This window comes from Saccopteryx bilineata, chromosome 2 (assembly GCF_036850765.1).
Source record: "Saccopteryx bilineata isolate mSacBil1 chromosome 2, mSacBil1_pri_phased_curated, whole genome shotgun sequence".
In the NCBI taxonomy this organism is placed as follows: Eukaryota; Metazoa; Chordata; class Mammalia; order Chiroptera; family Emballonuridae; genus Saccopteryx; species Saccopteryx bilineata.
The window spans coordinates 288,687,098-288,707,257 of NC_089491.1; the positions used below are offsets into that span (position 1 = coordinate 288,687,098).

At 42.6% G+C, this 20,160-nt stretch overlaps 2 protein-coding genes across 12 annotated transcripts in view; one reads left to right on the forward strand and one right to left on the reverse strand.

Annotated features, from left to right (window-relative positions):
* Nucleotides 1-4,222: 4,222 nt before the first annotated feature.
* Nucleotides 4,223-20,160, forward strand: part of CEP350 (centrosomal protein 350) — a 127,901-nt gene continuing 111,963 nt past the window's right edge. For 6 of the 11 annotated variants that reach the window (XM_066261261.1, XM_066261264.1, XM_066261260.1 and 3 more), the window contains exon 1: nucleotides 4,223-5,229. The gene's annotated coding sequence lies outside the window, so the exon portion shown is untranslated. Of the gene's footprint in view, nucleotides 5,230-5,251; nucleotides 5,522-20,160 lie in introns of those variants that run through there. The other 5 variants (XM_066261268.1, XM_066261269.1, XM_066261263.1 and 2 more) reach the window with 2 other exon arrangements.
* LOC136322531 (putative uncharacterized protein FLJ46214) lies at nucleotides 4,819-5,559 on the reverse strand. The gene has a single exon (XM_066254490.1). The coding sequence runs from the start codon at nucleotides 5,557-5,559 to the stop codon at nucleotides 4,819-4,821; it is 741 nt and encodes a 246-aa protein (XP_066110587.1).

The window sequence follows — 20,160 nt, forward strand, 5'->3', positions numbered from 1 at the left end:
TTTAGGCTTGACATTTCCATAGCAATGTCTTTAACCAATCCTGACACGTAATTGCATTTCATTAACCTCAAATAGGAGTGACATCGTTACATCACCATAGCTGTATCTCTCCACTTCTCAATTTGTTATGTTTTGAGATCAATGTCAAATTTCACATTCTCAGGACAGCAAATATGTTGCTACTCACCAAAATTTAATTCAACAAACATTCAATTCGATTGAACAAATATTGAGAACCTAGCTTATGCAAGGTGCCTATTCCGTTTATTTTAAAAATACTACAAATAACCAACATTTTTGAGTACCTACTATGTGCTAAGTACCATGCTACTTCCTTTATACATATTATTTCTTTTATTTATTTTTTGACAGAGATAGAGAGGGAGTCAGACAGAGGGACAGATAGGGACAGAGAGACAGGAAGGGAGAGAGATGAGAATCATCAATTCTTTGTTGTGGCACCTTAGTTGTTCATTGATTGCTTTCTCATATGTGCCTTGACCAAGGGGCTAGAGCAGAGTGAGTGATCCTTTGCTCAAGCCAGCAACCATGGGGTCATGTCTAGTATCCCATGCTCAAGCTGGTGAGCTGGAGCTCAAGCCAGATGAGCCCGTGCTCAAGCTGGTGACCTCTGGTTTTGAACCTGGGTCCTCCGTGTCCTAGTCTGGCACTCTATCCACTGTGCCACTGCCTGGTCAGGCACACGTGTTGTTTCTTTTTCTTTTTTCTTTTCTTCTTTTTCCAAGTGAGAGGAGGAGGAGGAAGAGGAGGAGGAGGAGGAGAGAGAGAGAGAGAGAGAGAGAGAGAGAGACTCCTGCATGCATCCCAACTAGGATCCACCCAGTGACCCCCATCTGGGACCAATGCTTTGCCCATCTGAGGCCATACTTGCAACTGAGCTATTTTTAGTGCCTGAGGCAGTGTTCAAACCAATTGAGACATGGCTATGGGAGGGTAAGAGAGATAGAGAGAGAGAGGTAAAGAAGCAGATGGTCACTTCTTCTGTGTGCCTGGACCGGGAATACAACCTGGGACCTCCACACACAGGGCCAATGCTCTACCAGTGAGCCAACTGGTCAGGGCTATACATGTTCCAACTGGACAAAAGAGGAGTACAGTAGTCTCTCCCTTATCCTTGGTTTTGCTTTCTGTGGTTTCAGTTACCCGTGCTCAACTATATTTGGAAAGCATTAAATGGAAAAATTCCAGAATGAAATAATTCATAAGTTTCTTGAGAGTTTTTTTTTTTTTTTTTTTTTTTTTTTTTTTTTTTTAGAAAGAATCAGGAAGGGAGAAAGATAAGAAGCCTCAACTTGTAGTTGTTCATTGATTGCTTCTCATACATGCCTTGATCCGGGGACTCAAGCTGAGTCAATGACTCCTTTCTTAAGCTAGCGATCTTGGTATTTTGTTGAGGATCCCGTGCTCAAGCCAGCAACTCCGAGCTCAAGCTGGATGCTCAAGCTGGTAACCTTGGGGTTTGGAACCTAGGACCTCAGCACCACCAGTGGACAGGCTAAGTTTTATTATTATTATTTTTTTTTTTGTATTTCTCTGAAGCTAGAAACGGGGAGAGAGAGTCAGACAGACTCCTGCATGCGCCCCGCGGGGATCCACCCGGCACGCCCACCAGGGGGCGACGCTCTGCCCACCGGGGGGCGATGCTCTGTCCCTCCAGAGCGTCGCTCTGCCGCGACCAGAGCCACTCTAGCGCCTGGGGCAGAGGCCAAGGAGCCATCCCCAGCGCCCGGGCCATCTTTGCTCCAATGGAGCCTCGGCTGCGGGAGGGGAAGAGAGAGACAGAGAGGAAGGAGAGGGGGAGGGGTGGAGAAGCAGATGGGCGCTTCTCCTATGTGCCCTGGCGGGGAATCGAACCCGGGACCTCTGCACGCCAGGCCGATGCTCCACCACTGAGCCAACCGGCTAGGGCTAAAAAAATTTTTATTGGGGTAACATTGCTTAATAAGATTATACAGATTTCAGGTGTACAATTCTATAATACACCATCTGTATATGCATTGTGTGTTCACCACCCCAAGTCAAGCAATTCATAAGTTTTAAGTGAATGCCATTCTGAGTAGTGGGATGAAATCTTGCTCAGACCCAGTCCATCCTGCCTGGGACATGAAAGGTCCTTTTGTCCAGTGTATCCATGCTGTTAGTCACTTAGTAGCTGTCTTGGTTATCAGATCAACTGTCTTGGTATCACAGTGCCTGTGTTCAAGTAACCCTTTTTTGTATTGTTGTAATTGATATGTTTATTATTAGTTATTGTTGTTAATCTATTACTGTGCCTAATTTTCTTTTTTTTATATATATATTTTTTATTTATTAATTTTTAGAGAGAGAGGAGAGAGAGAGAGAGAAGGGGAGGGAGGAGCAGGAAGCATCAACTCCCATATGTGCCTTGACCGGGCAAGCCCAAGGTTTCGAACCGGCAACCTCAGTGTTCCAGGTCGACGCTTTATCCCACTGCGCCACCACAGGTCAGGCATGTGTGCCTAATTTTCAAACAGAACTTTACCTTAGGTATGTATGTATGTATATATATATGTATGTATAGGAAAAATCATAGTATATATAGAGTTTGATACCATTCATGGTTTCAGGCACCCACTTGGGGGTCTTGGAACATATTCCCTGCAGATAAAAGGGACTACTGTAGATTATCAGAAATATTTGTCAATGGTATTTAGAGACTTAATAATTGATTGGGTAGGAGCAAGGCATGGGAAAATATATAATATTTCCAAACTTTTGAGCCTCTCAATTCTCTGAAGGGTTTTCTGCAATCGCCATTAACAGAATAACAGGGCAGGAGGAGAAACTAGCTTTGTGGGTTAAGGAGAGGGAACGGATAGACCTACTTTGGGAGCTGGAGGTGCTGGTGACTTATGTATCTATATAAAGGTGGGTAACAGACAATTAGAGAGTTTAGTCTGGAGTTTGGGCCAACAACCTGTTATATAAAGGAAGTTGAGAGTGCACTATAAAGCATAGAGAAATCCAATTTTGGTGTCTACTAAGAAGTAGAAGAAAAAAGGGAACCTTGAATACCTATCATGTGCCTAGTACAGTGGAAAAGTGACAAAACTCTTTTTAATGAAGTTTCCAATCTTTTTTTTTTTTTAAAGAGAGAGAAGGGGTGGGAGGAGGAGCCGAGAGCATCAATTCATAGTAGTTGCTTCTTGTATGTGCCTTGACTGGGAAAACCCAGAGTTTTGAAACAGTGACCTCACCATCCAGGGTTGATGCTTTTATCCACTGAGCCACCACAGGCCAGGCGGAGCTTTCAATCTTGTTCCAGAGATGAATCACTTTCATGAAACTATGAGCAAGTATGACAAAACTTAATATATTCAAGAGCCAATCTGTAGGGTATAAATAATAAGACATATGGGATGTTGAAAAGGAGAGAGGTTGACATCTTTGAGGTATTTGGGAGGTGTGGGAGAGGGCAGGGATTGGTGCAAGGTGTAAGAGTTGGAAATTGTATATAGGCTGACATGAGTGTAGCATTGCTCCCCAGGTATGACAGGAACTTGTGGCGTTTTCTCTGTTGCCCAGGAGATATCATGGGGGTGGAAAATTATAAATGGGCTTTGGAGTAAGAGAAACCTCAATTTTTATATCTGCCTTTTACTGAGGGTATAATATTGGGCAATCTCGAGGTTTCCCTTTTTTTAAGTGAGTATAATACTTAACAAGGTGGTTGTATAAGTTCAGTAAAATAACACAGGAAAACCTAAATAACTTTTTTCTTACGTTGCTTTTGTTACTATCACTTGCACCATTGGGATACCCCATTTCTTGTTCTTCCCTCCAGCCCAGCTACCTGGAAACACAGTACATACAAGTGCAGCATTTTTGTGTGTCCACTTAGCTCTTATTCAGGTGTAGCTATAGGCTCTCCAAAAACGGGGGCAGTTAACCACCTCTCACTTTTATTGATATGATCTGCTCAACAAGCATTTATTGAGCACCTACAATGTCCTAGTTACTGTGCGAGGCCCTGTTGGGGTATATATATAGAGAAGGTACTTAAAAATCCTCAAAATACTTAAAAATGAGCAACAGTCTCTAGGTAAACAGATGTTGGACTTCCGAAGGTGGAGGAAAGTGATGGGTGGGGACCTTGTGTGCAGTGAACACCTAGCGGAAGGCGCAATGATTTGCAGCAGAGCTGTCATTTAAGCTAAATTTTGACAGATGATAGAATTCACCACGCGGAAACTGGGGACAGAGAATAAAGATATTAGAAGAGATGTTGATCGCAGAGTGTCTCAAAGTGGAGTTATATCAATGCCAACACCCCTCAGGAGGGATCTCTGTTCGACTTGCTCTGAAGTCTTAAGCCATTAGACAGAATGCTTGCTGAACAGAACTGTAGCCCTCGCGAATCAGACGGCCAGTGACAGCAGTGGGTAACCGCAGCAGCCGCCGAGCTGCGATTGCTCTGAAACTGGGGTGAAGAAGACTTATTTGGACAATTGGTGAGACATCGTAAACTCCTGAGAAGCTCAACCTTGTCAAACGTCCCAGCTTGTTTTTTCGGCCGAGGATGAAACAGGCAACCAGGAGGCCCAACTAGAGTCAGAGGAAAGAGGGTGGGGGGAGCTCTCCGCTGCGGATCTACTCCGGCTCCTCCCGAGTCCAGCAAGGCTCAAACTTCGCCACACCAAACATGGCGCCCTCAAGGTTCCTCTCCTCGCTTTCTGTCGTCTTAACCTTTTGGCCACATTCAACATGGCCCTAACCGAAGGTTGCATTCCTGCGGAGCCGTCTCGGGACAGTTCTCGCGAGGTTTGCCCGGGCCCCCTACTGCTCCCGCCCTGCCTCGCGCCGCTGCCGCCTCCGCCGCCGCCACTGCTGCCGGCGCCGCTCCTCCTCCGTGTCAGTTGTTGGGCTGTAATGGCGACTGGGCCCCCGCTGCCGAAGTGACTCCCGGGCGGGGGAGCGGGGCCAGACCTGCGCCAGAGGAAACTGCAGAGAGCTGCAGCTCAGGGGCTGGCTTGCTGTGGGGGAGGGGAGGCAGCCTTTCCGCCTCTCCTTCCTTCTCTGCAGACCCGCGGCTCCCCGGAGCCGGTGCGAGGCGGGCACCCGGTGCGTCCCTGGAGCGGGGAGGCCAGGCCGGGCAGCCCTGGGGCCGGTCGGGGCGGCGTCACTGCACCCTCCGCCAGGCCCCGCGGGATGCACCGTGGGAGCCGAGGGCGGAGGCGACACTCTCAGGTGAGCTGCGGGAGGACCTGGCTGGGACCGCGGACGCTCGCTCAGCCTCCGCTGCCTCTGTCCGCGGTCCCGGGTTCCTGGTGGCGGCGAGAGAAGCGGGGCGGGGCGCGGGGTCCCTAGCCCAGCCTGGCGGCCCCCTCGGTGAGCCTCCCTGGGTCCTGAGGCTTTGCCGGGAGAGCCATCTAGAGACCTGGGTTTCAAGTCCCACCGGTGCCTGCCGAAGGACGGGCTTCCCTGCCTTACCTGCCAGTGCGCGCCCCCCGCCCCTCCCCTCTGCCGCTGAAGCTGTAAGGTACCTCTCACCTTTGGGCTCCGAGGTGTCGTCTTCATTTAGAGATCAGGCGTATTTTGGGAAATTCCGGGGAACTGGCTCCAGTGGCAAGGATGACTAGTTTCTGTTCCTTTTTGGTAGGGATAAACATTTTCAAGTACGTATAGGGAAAACTTCGATCTTCTGCTCCAGGCTAGCAGCTGCTGAATGTCGTCTTCTGATTTATTAACAATTGATTTAAGAGAAATTTTAAAGATCTTGACGCTCTGAAAGTTGTCATTCCACCGACCCCCGTCCTCTTTTTAAATGTAGTCCAACATACTAAAAAATATGTAGCTAATGTTACAAATGTGGGTTGGAATTTGGCTGGATTTTTAGTTTTCAGATAGGAAGTTACACACAGGTATAGGTTTTAATGCGGCTTTAGGGTCGTAGCAAATCCTTCTTTTGGAGAAAATAGGTTGTTAGGAATAGTGTCAGTATCCCTGTACCTGATTGTTTTGTTTTGATGCTGATCCTTGTTTTGGATTTGGAAAAGTCGTTAATGGTCAGGTTGCCATGTTAATAGTACCTCCTCCTTCCCTGTACTTTAAGGGTTTCATAAAGGAAAGGCTATCGTGGGCAAATCTAGTAGCAAACTGAAAAAGGTTTGTAGAAGCAATGATAAAACACTGAAAGCTGCTCTTCACTTTAAAAATGTCTTAGTTTAAAATTTTGTTTTTAAATAAGGCAATGTTCTACTAAATAACATGAGATTGTGACTTTGGAGAATTGGTTGTAAGACCTGTGCTAGAAGTTGACTCAGACTCTTGGGTGTGTGTGTAATTGTTGCGGTGTGTCAAATCGACAAACTCCAGTGTAATAAAGTAAAGCAACCATTGAACCCTCATTGCCCTGGATTTAAGATACTTTAATCAGAAAACAAACATCAAGTTAGAATACATTGTATGTGTGGATGAATACATGTGTATCTTTCTTACCCTTTCATAGTCATTGCAGAACTTTATAATAATGGTGAGTTATATGTAAACAATTCTGTACATGTGTGAAAGAATTTCTCTGATTCTCTGAGACATAGTGCTGTGTAGTGTTATGTAAGAGCTTTAATGCTTGAACACCCAACCTCCTGTGGGATAATTTATGAAGTAGGAAGTTTAAAATTTTTTTTCTAATACCACTGATTGCCAATCTTTTGCCTGTATTATAATACACCTGCCATATCATGGACAGAAGAAAGGCAATGAAGTCCCTATCTAACCAATTTTGTTTACTAAATTGCTTTGTTATAGTGGGAACAAAAAAGAAGCTGCTGTCGCAAATAACTGACTTCATTTTTTGGTGTGGTTCTACATACATTATTTTATTTATTTATTTATTTATTTATTTATTTATTTATTTATTTACAGAGACAGAGAGTCACAGAGAGGGATAGATAGGGACAGACAGACAGGAACAGAGAAAGATGAGAGCATCAATCATTAGTTTTTTGTTGCGACATCTTAGTTGTTCATTGATTGCTTTCTCATATGTGCCTTGACTGTGGGGCTACAGCAGACCGAGTAACCCTTTGCTCAAGCCAGCGACCTTGGGTCCAAGCTGGTGAGCTTTGCTCAAACCAGATGAGCCCACGCTCAAGCTGGTGACCTCAGGGTCTCAAACCTGGGTCCTCCGCATCCCAGTCCGACACTGTATCCACTGCGCCACCGCCTGGTCAGGCTTTATTTAGTCTTCATAGCAATTTTGTGAAGTAGGTTTGTAAATATCATCCTTATTTTGTAGTTGTGGAAATTGACACACAGTGAGGTTCATTTATTTATGTGAATGCTGCTCTTATTTCTGCAGATGATCTAGATTTAGTTTTATTTTCATTTATTTTTTTATTGAGGTATAATTGATCTATATCATGTTTCAGGTATACATCATAGTGATCCAATACTTGTATATGTTGCAAAATAATCACAGTAAATCTAACATTATAGAATTAGTTTTATTTAAAATTGACTATTAATATAGATACTTCTAGTATTGGTTATTTTTAAATCTGAAAAAAAATTTTGTTTGTGTTTTTGTCATACCACTTGCTCCTGATGTTGAGGATTGTCAGGTCTTTAAAAACATTAGTATTACTATAGCATTTTGTTAACGTTAGCAAGTCATGAATTCTGATAATATATTGCTTTATTTCTAAATGTACTTTTTGCTTGAACAATGTTCCTAAGAGATTGTAGTTAATTTGTTGTCTCTCATTTTGTTTGGATACTCCTGTTATATTTGTCACTTCAGACATTAATATTCTTGGTTATGTAAAATAAATATTCGAGCTACATGGTCAGTAACATAACTGAAAACTAGTAACATCTTACTGATTGAAGAAAAGTGATGATTTAGAAAATCAACTGGCCATCTATACTTGGGATTGCTATTTTTGCAGGGTAGGGCAAGTTGTAAAATAATATATATATATATTTAAAGATCTAATTGACTTTGTTAAGCAATTCATGAATCGAGCAGCATCTTATCTAGGAACTAGAAGGGCACTCCCAAAATAATTACCATTATTGACTTTTTACACCATATCAAATAATTTCTAGTGTCACAAATAGTTTTCAAAAAACTAAATAATCAGCCTGACCTGTCAGTGGTGCAGTGGATAGAGCACTGGACCGGGATGTGGAGGACCCAAGTTTGAAACTGAGGACCCTGGCTTGAGCGTGGGCTCACTAGCTTGAGTGCGAGGTCACTGGCTTAAGCATGGGATCATAGACATGACCCCATGGTTGCTGGTTTGAGCCCAGAGGTTGCTGGCTTGAAGCCCAAGGGCACTGGCTTGAGCAAGGGGTCACTGGAGCCCTCCGGTCAAGGCACGTATGAGAAGCAATCAGTGAACCACTAATGTGCCACAAGGACAAGTTGATGCTTCCTTCCTGTCTATCTGCCCCTCTCTTTCTCTCTTTCAGTCTTTCTCTCTAAAAAAGAAAAAGAAAAAAGCCACTGAACATAAGCCACAGGTGGATCCTGAAAACTTTATTGACTATTTTAATGATTTGCCTAGATGTTCTGGCAATAGTTAGTGTAATTTAAATAAATTAGATGCTTTAAGACCCTGCCTGTTATACTAGTATTATAATTATAGGCTTGTGATAACTTTGTCACTTCTTAATTACAGTATTGGGAGGAGTTTTAAATCTTAATGTCCAGTTAGTCCAATTCCCATGTTTTATACATAAGTAAACATAGCATTATGTGAGAGAAATATCTCACCCATAGTTGGTTTCATAACAATGAAAAATTCACCATATAGCTACTAAGTCTGTATTTGTTTAATGTGTCAGATAATTATCAAATGAGAGGATAATTGTGAACAACCAGGCAATCTATTCTATATCAATATTAATTAAAAACTCGAAACAGGCCTCTCTTTTCAGGAATCAAAAATATTTCCTAACTTAGTGAGTTTCAACCCTCTCTTCTGTCATTGGACTATAGATTGGTACAACTGAAACAATGTTCTGGAAGGACATTTGGCATTACCTATTAAACTTACAACTAAAAATGTGCTCTTTTGATAAAGTCACTTCACATATAGTTTATCTTACAGAATTTTTTTTAATTTGTTTTTAATTGTCATTTTATTAAAAAAATTTTTTTAAGACTATTCATTTTAGAGAGGAGGGGGGGGTAGAGATAGAGAGTGAGAGAGAGAAGGGGAAGGAGCAGGAAGCATCAACTCCCATATGTGCCTTGACCAGACAAGCCCAGGGTTTTGAATGAGCGACCTCAGGGTTCCAGGTTGACACTTTATCCACTGCGCCACCACGGATCAGGCCAGAAATTTTAATACAAGAGCACAAGAACAAATCTATAAGGATGTTCATTTTAGCATTATTATTAATAAATGTCAGTAACATTTATAAATAACAAGAGAGTGTTCTAAATGTCTTCTGGTGGGGGACTAGTTAATATTATAGTATATTTATGGTGTGAGGTACTATGCACTTGTTAACATTGTGAGGGATATTTCCATTTCCAAGAAGTAGCTGAATGTACCCTTGAGCATAGTGACCATGTAGCAGACTTTCTGGGTTTAGATCCTAAACCCATCATTTATAAGCTGCGACCCTTAGGAAGTTACTTAAATTCATCTATAAAGCAAATATAATTATAGTTTTCTCCTGCAGGTCTGTTATGAAAAATAAGTTAATATTTAAACCTTAGGTAAGCATAGTAAGCAGCACACTACATGAGTGTTTACATCTACTATTATGTACTGACTCGGAAAAATGTTCAATATGTAATATTGAGGGGGGAAAAGTTGCACTACACTGTGGAATATGATTCAATTTTGTAAGAACACACACACACACACAGAGGCAAAGAAATGTAGTTTGTTCTTTTGGTTTGTATGTGCATAGGAAAAGGTCTGTAAGGATAGATGTTAAGCTATTAGCTGTGTTATCCCTGGAGGAATGGATGACTCCTTTTTATACTCTCAATACTTTTGTATTATTTTTCATATGTCTCACTTTTATATTTGAAAGCTTTTAACCTGACCTGTGGTGGCGCAGTGGTAAAGCGTTGACCTGGAACGGTGAGATCGCTGGTTCGAAACCCTGGGCTTGCTGGGTAAGGTGTATATGGGAGTTGATGCTTCCTGCTCCTCCCCTCTTCGAAGCTCTCTCTCTCTTCCTCTCTAAAAATGAATAAATAAATCAATTTTAAAAAACTTCTGAAAAAGAAAATATTGAAGTCGAATTTTTCTTTTTTTTTTATTTTTATTATTTTTATTTTTTTTTTCACTTTTCTGAAGCTGGAAACAGGGAGAGACAGTCAGACAGACTCCCGCATGCGCCCGACCGGGATCCACCCGGGATCCACCCGGCACGCCCACCAGGGGCGACGCTCTGCCCATCCTGGGCGTCGCCATGTTGCGACCAGAGCCACTCTAGCGCCTGAGGAAGAGGCCACAGAGCCATCCCCAGCGCCCGGGCCATCTTTGCTCCAATGGAGCCTTGGCTGCGGGAGGGGAAGAGAGAGACAGAGAGGAAAGCGTGGCGGAGGGGTGGAGAAGCAAATGGGCGCTTCTCCTGTGTGCCCTGGCCGGGAATCGAACCCGGGTCCTCCGCACGCTAGGCCGACGCTCTACCGCTGAGCCAACCGGCCAGGGCTAATTTTTCTTTTCTTATACAGTCATATAAATGTATTTTGAAGATTGTAGTTTTTGAGAGAGCGACAGATTTCATCAACTGAGAATAGCACATGATTAGATTCTGTTTCAAATCCCTAATGTAGTTATATTTCTACTAGCTTTATGACCTTAAACTTCATTTTGGAACTTACAAAGTAGCATGTAGGGTAGATCAGTATATATTTTTAATTTTAATTTTATTTAATTTATTTTTAAAATTTATTTATTTAAAGAGAAAAAGAGGAAGGGGGGAGGGAGAGAGAGAGAGAAACACTGTTTGTTTTCCACTTATTTATGCATTCATTGGTTGACTCTTGGATAGGCATTGAACTTACAACCTTGGTGTATGGGGTAATGCTCTAACCAACTGAGTTACCCAGCCAGGGTCAGATCAGTATATTTTTAAAAAATGTTTATTGTATTGATTTTGGAGAGAGAGAGAGACGGAAACATGGAGCTGCTCCTGCATGTGCCCTGACTGGGGATCAAACCAGCAACATCTGCACCTTGGGACGATGCTCCAACCAACTGAGCTATCCGGCCAGGACAGATCAGTATTTTTAAACTCAAGGTTCCCAAACTGTTTCCCAAGTTACCTAGGAGCAGCATAGTGAACTCACATGGGCACTGTGGGGTATTTTTAAATTTTTGAGGGAAATAGTAATATGTGATGGCTGTGGGATATCTGTGGAATATTTGACATCTGTGGGACACTGCTCAAAAGTTTAGTTGGAGATAGTGCTCATGAAATTGTGCTACATTGCTTTGGATGACAGAGTGTCTTCAAAAACCAAGGTTTTGCCCTGGCTGGGTAGCCCAGTTAGTTGGAGTGTCCTGATATGCCAAGGTTTGGGTTTGACCCCCACCCAGGGCACATATAAGAGGCAACCAATGAATGTACAACTGAGTGAAACAACAAACCGATGTTTCTCTCTCTTCTTCTCTCTATCTCTAAAATCAATAAAAAAAAGGGCTAGATTTTGGGGGATTTGCTGTGATAAAAAGCAAGTACTGTGCAAAAATCATGGTGAAATAGTCAGTGAAAGTGATAGTGTCCAAAGTGATTTCAAGGTTTGAGAAGTTGTGTAATGTCTGTTAGATGCACACATTACATTAGTAAATAATTGTTATTAGTAATAAAATGTTTCTTCCAACTTATATGTATTTTTCAAAGTTGTTAGGACATATATACTTAGTTGTGTGGACCTAACAACTACTTAATAAATGAAATTGTTAGATATTCCTTGGGCCTAGCGCCACCATGAAAAACTTACTGAGCCTGACCAGGCAGTGGCACAGTGGAAAGAGTGTCAAACTGGGATGTGGAGGACCCAGGTTCGAGTCCCCGAGGTTGTCAGCTTGAGCGCAGGCTCATCTGGTTTGAGCAAAAGCTCACCAGCTTGGACCCAAGGTCGCTGGCTTGAGCAAAGGGTTACTCGGTCTGCTGAAGGCCCAAGGTCAAGGCACATATGAGAAAGCAATCAGTGAACAACTAAGGTGTTGCAATGGAAAACTAATAATTGATGCTTCTCATCTCTCTCTGTTCCTGTCTGTCTGTCCCTATCTATCCCTCTCTCTGACTCTCTCTCTGTATCTGTAAAAAACAAACAAGCAAACAAAAAACAAAAACTTACTGAGTGCTAGGGTCCTGTGAGCTGAGAAAAGCTTGGGAACCTCTGGAACTCCTTTGGCAGGAGACCCACAGTAAGAAATACATTTTCCGTGGAGACATAATATTCATATATATCTATACATAAAATAGAACAAAAGTAGAATTTGAAAAACATGAATCTAGATGACCCTGACTTTAGCTTTTATATGCTTTGTTCTCTGATTTGTTATAAAGCTGGACTATACTTATACAATAGATGTATCTCTGAAAACTTGTGTAGATACACGTTTTTGTATGATGAATTGTTTTAGATGCTGTAGAGAAATAGTGATGTAAGGAGATCTTTTTACAAATAGAAGGATATTTTTTCTAACAGAAGAATCTGACTTAGCTATGATAAGTTTGGGTTTTGGTGATTTTTAAAAAGTTAACCACTTAAATTTTTCACTGTTGTTCTAAGTGGACTTGTAAAGCTGTTTATGGAATTGTGGTATCTTTTCCTTTATATTTTATTTATTTTTTAACCATTTTTAAACTGTGGGTTGCTTGTCATATGTGCCTTGACTGGGTAAGCCAAGGGTTTCAAACTGGCAACTTCAGTGTCCTAGATTGATGCTCTATTCACTGTGCCACCACAGGCCAGGCTTCTCTTCCTTTTAAAAACGACATTGAGCCTGACCTGTGGTGGTGCAGTGGATAAAGCATCAACCTGGAATGCTGAGGTTGCTGGTTTGAAACCCGAGTTTGCCTGGTCAGGGCACATAAGAGAAGCAGCTACTATGGGTTGATGCTTCTTGTTCCTCCACACCCTCTTCTCTCTCTCTTTCTCTCCTCTCTCCAAAAATCAATAATTAAAATCTTAAAAAAAAACTTACATTTAAAATCATTTATAAGTAATAGCACTTGCTGCAAGTTAATAGTAAAAATATTATATGAACAATTTCTTTTTAGTTTTGGGCTTGTTTTAAAATATAAAATGCATATGTACACATTTATTTATTTATTTTACATTACCATAAAAGAAAGAATTTTTCTGCTTAGGAGTGGTTAACATCTTCATATTATATGTAATACCCCTGTGTGTATGTGTGTGTGTGTGTGTGTGCGCGCGCGCGCGCCTGTTTGCATTTAAGAATTGGATTCTGGCCCTGGTGGGTCGGCCTGGCGTGCAGAAGTCCCGGGTTCCATTCCCAGCCAGGGCACACAGGAGAGGCGCCCATCTGCTTCTCCACCCCTCCCCCCTCCTTCCTCTCTGTCTCTCTCTTCCCCTCCTGCAGCCAAGGCTCCATAGGAGCAAAGATGGCCCTGGCGCTGGGGATGGCTCTGTGGCCTCTGCCTCAGGCGCTGGAATGGCTCTGGTTGCAACAGAGCAACGCCCCCTGGTGGGCGTGCCAGGTGAATCCCAGTTGGGCGCATGCTGGAGTCTGTCTGACTGCCTCCCCATTTCCAACTTCAGAAAAATACAAAAAAAAAAAAAAAAAAAAAAAAAAAAAAAAAAGAATTGGATTCTGAGACATATCGCTGAGCTCGTCATCATTCAGCAGATAGCTCTGGAGCCCCCAGTCTGTGCTGGGTACTGTGCATGGACTAGGGCTATGGAGAGGAATAAGACATCATCCCCATAGCCCCCCAGAAGAGACAGATATGTAAATAATAGTATGTGGGTGGGTAGCAGGAAAAACAAAAGAGCTGTGGATTCACAAGGTGGGAGCAATTGCACTGTGTCAAGTCAGGAAAGGTTTCCAGTGAAAGAAGGAGTAGGTGTCTTTGTTTCCTTAACAGCCTCTAAATTAGCTAAGTTATTGACTGGAAGGAAACTTTTCAAAATTATATATTTTTCCCTTTTTTTTCTTTTCCCTAAAAAAATGATAAGTGCACCTACTTTTAAAAAATTGGAAAACATATCCACTGGAAAGTTGGCTTCCTATCCTGGACCTTCACTCTCTCCCCTTGGAGTTACCCAGTGTTAACAGTTTCTTCTGTATCAGGGAAGTTTTGTAGTGAAGGTTTTACACTTTAGGGCAAAAAATAATCCTGACTTGCAAACTGTAAGACTCCTTTATGGGGATATATTCCTTGGAATTAATTTAGAAGAGTAAATACTCAGGATAACTAGATAGTGTTTAATTAAAACAAAATGAAAAATATAGGCTTCTATTTTTAGTGTGTTTGTGTTTGTTATTTTTTTTATTATTTTTTGGCCTTCTGTTCTCAAGTAAAAGACTCCTTTCACATCAGTGGGGAAGTTGTGTTCTTTGTGATCCTCACCATGGCTCCTCTACCCCAGCAGCCAAACTAATACCAAATATTACATAGTTTCTTCTGGATTCCTGAATTATGTAGTTCAATCAAGTATTTGTAAAAGTATATAGTTGTTGAGGTTTGTATTTTAAATATTTTTTAAACTTGATTTTAGAGGGGAGGGAAGAGAGAAAGAGACAGAGGGCTAGAGATAAAAGAGAGGTATATATAGAGAAACATCAATTTGTTTTTCTACTTGTTTATGCATTCACCGGTTGATTCTTGTGTGTTCCTTGACTGGAGATCAAACTCGTAACCTTGGTGTATCAGGATGACACTTACCAACTGAGCTATCCTGGCCAACGTTTGTATTTTATATGTAAAGAGAGATGAAGTTAAATCCTCAGGTCATTTGTATTTGTATATTATATTATGGGAGTGTAGGTTATTTATAGTTTACTTGGAACCATATAATAGATCTGGCTTAGAGCTGGAATGTTTTCCACTTTTCCTAGCCTGCTACCTACTAAATTTGTCCGTTCTGTAATGAGACTAGTTTGTACAACTATTGCAGGGTTGTCTTTTCTTAACCTTTCAGGCACAAATGGTTGTCACATAGGGACTGATAGAGAAGAGATAACTGAAAAAGTAGCAAAGGTAGGGGAAATTGTCTCTGTGAGGCAGAATGAAGTCATTTCTTTAATCTTTTATCCCTAGCACATAGTAGGAGCCCAATAAATAATTGCATTGAATGAGTCTATATGACTTGCATGTTCGTAAATGTGAAAGGAAAAATGGCTGTTAGAAGATAATTGTGAATTGAGTATGTCATCTTGTATCTTATTTGTGTATATGACATAGGTATAGGTCAGCATTTCTCAAACTTTTTGGTATCAGGACCACTTTATACCCTTGTGTTACTGAAAACTCAAAGAGATTTTGTTTATGTGGGCTATATGTATTGTTATTTACTGTATTAGGAATTTTAATCATTTATTAATTTACTTAAAATAACAGTAAACACATAACAGATTAACAAATAATCTTTTTTTTTTTTTTTTCCTGAGGCTGGAAATGGGGACAGTCAGACAGACTCCCGCATGCGCCTGACCAGGATCCACCCGGCACACCTACCAGGGGCGATGTTCTGCCCACCAGGGGGCGATGCTCTGCCGCGACCAGAGCCACTCTAGCGCCTGGGGTAGAGGCCAAGGAGCCATCCCCAGCACCCGGGCCATCTTTGCTTCGATGGAGCCTTGGCTGCGGGAGGGGAAGAGAGAGACAGAGAGGAAGGAGGGGGTCGGGGTGGAGAAGCAAATGAGCGCTTCTCTTATGTGCCCTGGCTGAGAATCGAACCCGGGGCCCCCGCACACCAGGCCGACGCTCTACCGCTGAGCCAACCGGCCAGGGCCACAAATAATCTTTTTTTTTTTTTTTTTCATTTTTCTGAAGCTGGAAACGGGGAGAGACAGTCAGACAGACTCCCGCATGTGCCCGACCGGAATCCACCCGGCACGCCCACCATGGGGCGATGCTCTGCCCATCCTGGGCGTCGCCATATTGCGACCAGAGCCACTCTAGCGCCTGAGGCAGAGGCCACAGAGCCATCCCCAGCGTCCGGGCCATCTTTGCTCCAATGGAGCCTTGGCTGCGGGAGGGGAAGAGAGAGACAGAGAGGAAAGCGCGGCGGAGGGGTGGAGAAGCAAATGGGCGCTTCTCCTGTGTGCCCTGGCCGGGAATCGAACCCGGGTCCTCCGCACGCTAGGCCGATGCTCTACCGCTGAGCCAACCAGCCAGGGCAATAATCATTTTTTAATGAAAACAAAAAATACTTAATGAAAAGAGAGACATTGACATTTCTCAAATATTTTTAATGTCTAGCTTAATAGAAGACATCTGGATCCTCATATCTGCTTCTGCATTCAGTCTGTTGGGGTATCAGATGTTGTGAAGCCTTAGGGAAATTGCACTGGACACACTCATAAAAGAATGAGTGAAAAAAGACAAATAATACCTTAATATTATTATGAAAATAGTTTTGACTTAAGAAACTTCCCTCTGAAAAGGTCTCATAGACCCTCAGAAATCTCATGACCACACTGAGAACTGGTGGTGTAGATCATAAAATCAGAATAGAAAAGGACCTTAGAGAGGTTATGTCACCACTTGTGGCTATTTCTGGCTTGTGCAACTGGAGTGAAATAGGGAATACCTCGTTTGCTTTTTGGGAATAATCATGAGTTGGCTTTTGGAAATATTGAGTTTGATGTGTCTTTGATATTTCTGAATAAACAGTTTGATATGTGGGTTAGGATATCAGAGACAAGATCTTGACTAGAATTTTGGCAATCATTGACGTATAGGTGGTACTTTGAAGCTTTGAGCAGCTAAGGAGAGAGTATAATGTTAGAAAAGAGACCAAAATCATACCCCCTTGAACTTTAAGATTTAAAGGAGAAGGACTAGCTGGCAAAGGAGAAGGAGAAAAAGAACTAGAGGGTGGGTGGGAAATCAGAGTGGAGTGTAATAGAAGCAAAGGGAAGAGTGTTCCAGAGAGTGGTAGGCTGTGATGAATGCTGCCAAGACGTCAGGCAGGTTGAGGACTTTTTATTTGAAAATGCCCATTAGATTTAGAGATGAAGAGGTCTTGGGTGATTTCGTGAGAGCTGTTGTGGCAGCTGATTCGGGGTTGCTTGAAAGGTAATTGAAAAAAGAAAAAGAAAAATATTCTAAATAGAGACTGAATATATTCAGCTTTTTAGAGATGTTTGTGAAGGTAAAAGAGAGCAGTGACAGAGGAGGGAGCTGGGTTGAGGGACTTTTTTGTTTTAAGTAAGGAGACTTGATTAAGTAGAAATGCTGCTAAGAATCTTGGTGAGGAGAGAAGACAAGCGATACACAAGAGAACAAGGTAGTTGATGGTTGAAGTTTCTTGAGAGAATGTGGAGTGGGGAGATCTTGAAGCAGGTGAAGTATTCTTATGGCTTCTTTCCTCTAAAGATTATTTTTTCTGTTTTTTTTTTTCCTATTCTCCCTATTTATGAATTCTAAGCTTGCCTAAAAGAGAAAGTTAAATGGTAAATATAATTATTTAAAGTAGTCAGACTTATTGGCTATTGGTTTTCTTTGAGCCGTTATACTTATGAGATGAATATTTTGGTGACATTTGAACTGTGGACTCCTTGTTGGCTTTAGATTATGTTTGATATGAGCAAATTGTTCTTTAAAGTTATATCCTTATTTGATTTATAGGCCCTTGTACTTCTTATTTATATCTTTTTTTTTTTTTTTGTATTTTTCTGAAGCTAGAAACAGGGAGGCAGTCAGACAGACTCCCGCATGTGCCCGACCGGGATCCACCTGGCACGCCCACCAGGGGGCGATGCTCTGCCCATCCGGGCGTCGCTCTGTCGCGACCAGAGCCACTCCAGCGCCTGGGGCAGAGGCCAAGGAGCCATCCCCAGCTCCCGGGCCATCTTTTGCTCCAATGGAGCCTCGGCTGCGGGAGGGGAAGAGAGAGACAGAGAGGAAGGAGAGGGGGAGGGGTGGAGAAGCAGATGGGTGCTTCTCCTGTGTGCCCTGGCCGGGACTCGAACCCGGGACTTCCCCACGCCAGGCCGACGCTCTACCACTGAGCCAACCGGCCAGGGCCTTTATATCATTTTAACTGATTCTTTTTATGTTATTTATTATTGCTTTAGTGAAATTGTCTTTCTATTTTCTTTTTTTTTTTTGCATTTTTTTTTTTTTTCTGAAGCTGGAAATGGGGAGAGACAGTCAGACAGACTCCCGCATGTGCCCGACTGGGATCCACCTGGCACACCCACCAGGGGGCGACGCTCTGCCCATCCTGGGCATCACCATGTTGCGACCAGAGCCACTCTAGCGCCTGAGGCAGAGGCCACAGAGCCATCCCCAGCGCCCGGGCCATCTTTGCTCCAATGGAGCCTTGGCTGCGGGAGGGGAAGAGAGAGACAGAGAGGAAGGTGCGTTGGAGGGGTGGAGAAGCAAATGGGCGCTTCTCCTTTGTGCCCTGGCCGGAAATCGAACCCGGGTCCTCCGCACGCTAGGCCGATGCTCTACCGCTGAGCCAACCGGCCAGGGCCTTGTCTTTCTATTTTCTTTTGGCAGGTTAGAGTCATCCTTAGTTAATTTGGGAAGTTGATTATTGCTTTCATTTATTTTTATTTTACATGATGTAAATAGAGTCATGTCAAATATAGTTTCTTTTTTAATTCTCATAATAGTTGACTTTAACCTGAACAAAGCAGTGTTGTTCATTTATATTTTAACTTTTACATGAAACAACTTGTTTCTCTACAAGATGCCAGTTAAATTCACTGTAGAGAGGACAGTAGAATAAAACTTTGAGTCTCTTAAATGAATAATAAAAATGTTTTTTAGTTTTCTGAAATTTAATAAGCTTTCAGTATAGGAAGAGACAAAGTGCAATAGAGTAACACAGTCTATGTTACTGGTTTTTCATCCCATTTGTAATATTTGTTGAGTATCAATGTCCCAAGCAAACTTTAGACTGAGTGTGGTGCCCATGTTTGTTTCCCTCCCCTCCCCTCCCCTCCCTCCCTTTTCCCTTCCCCTTCCCCTTCCCCTTCCCCTTCCCCTTCCCCTTCCCCTTCCCCTTCCCCTTCCCCTTCCCCTTCCCCTTCCCCTTGTGAGAGAAGAGACAGACAGGTAGGGAGAGAGATGAGAAGTATCAACTCTTAGTTGCAATGCTGTAGTTGTTCATTGATTGCTTCTCATATGTGCCTTGATGAGGGGTGAGTGCTTCAGCTGAGCCAGTGACCCCTTTCTCATGCCAGCTTCGTTGGACCTAAGCCAGTGGCTTTAAGCTTCAAGCCTGTGACCGTGGGGTCATATCTATGATCCCACACTCTAGCTGGTGACCTCAGGTTTCGAACCTGGGTCCTCAGCATCCCAGGTTGACACTCTGTCCACTGCGCCACCGCCTGGTCAGGCTGTTTGTTCTTTTCACAACTATATTCCCACTGTTAGGCACTATTCATTCCTACTGCATAGTCGACACTCATCAAATATTTGTTGAATGAATGGATGGCAAGAGTCAGATTGTGGAATAGGGTTTTCATGAGTGTGGAAGAACACAGCCTAATGCAGCTGGGTAGGGGTGGGTGGCAAGGAGTTTGCGAAAATATCTCACTTGTCCTGTTTAGGAGGAAGGGGAGAATAAAAAGCTTCATCTATAGATGTTTGTGAGGAAGCCTTATCTTTTGGGGTGAGTTTGATAATGGTCAAGGCACATTGGTTAAATGAGTATTCTCTAAAAAAAGTTAAAGTGCGTTGAAGTTCACGGAATAGAGGAGCTTCTAACGAGGATAGAATACAGGTGGGATAGCAGGGTGTCTTATGATGAAATTACAAGAGAGGATAGGGAGTTTTGTTATAGATGGTGGTTGAGCTTGAATGTTATGAGAGGCACATTGTGTGAATGACCCTTAGAGACTTTCAGAGGTCAGAGAGAGGTTTAATTTCTAGTTCTTTTTTTTTTTATTTGTTTTTTTGTTGTTGTTTTTTATTTTATTTTTTTACAGAGACAGAGAGTGAGTCAGAGAGAGGGATAGACAGGGACAGACAGACAGGAATGGA

Coding starts and splice junctions, on each gene's coding strand:
- LOC136322531 (XM_066254490.1), bottom strand. CDS start 5,559: ATGAAGACGACACCTCGGAGCCCAAAGGTGAGAGGTACCTTACAGCTT.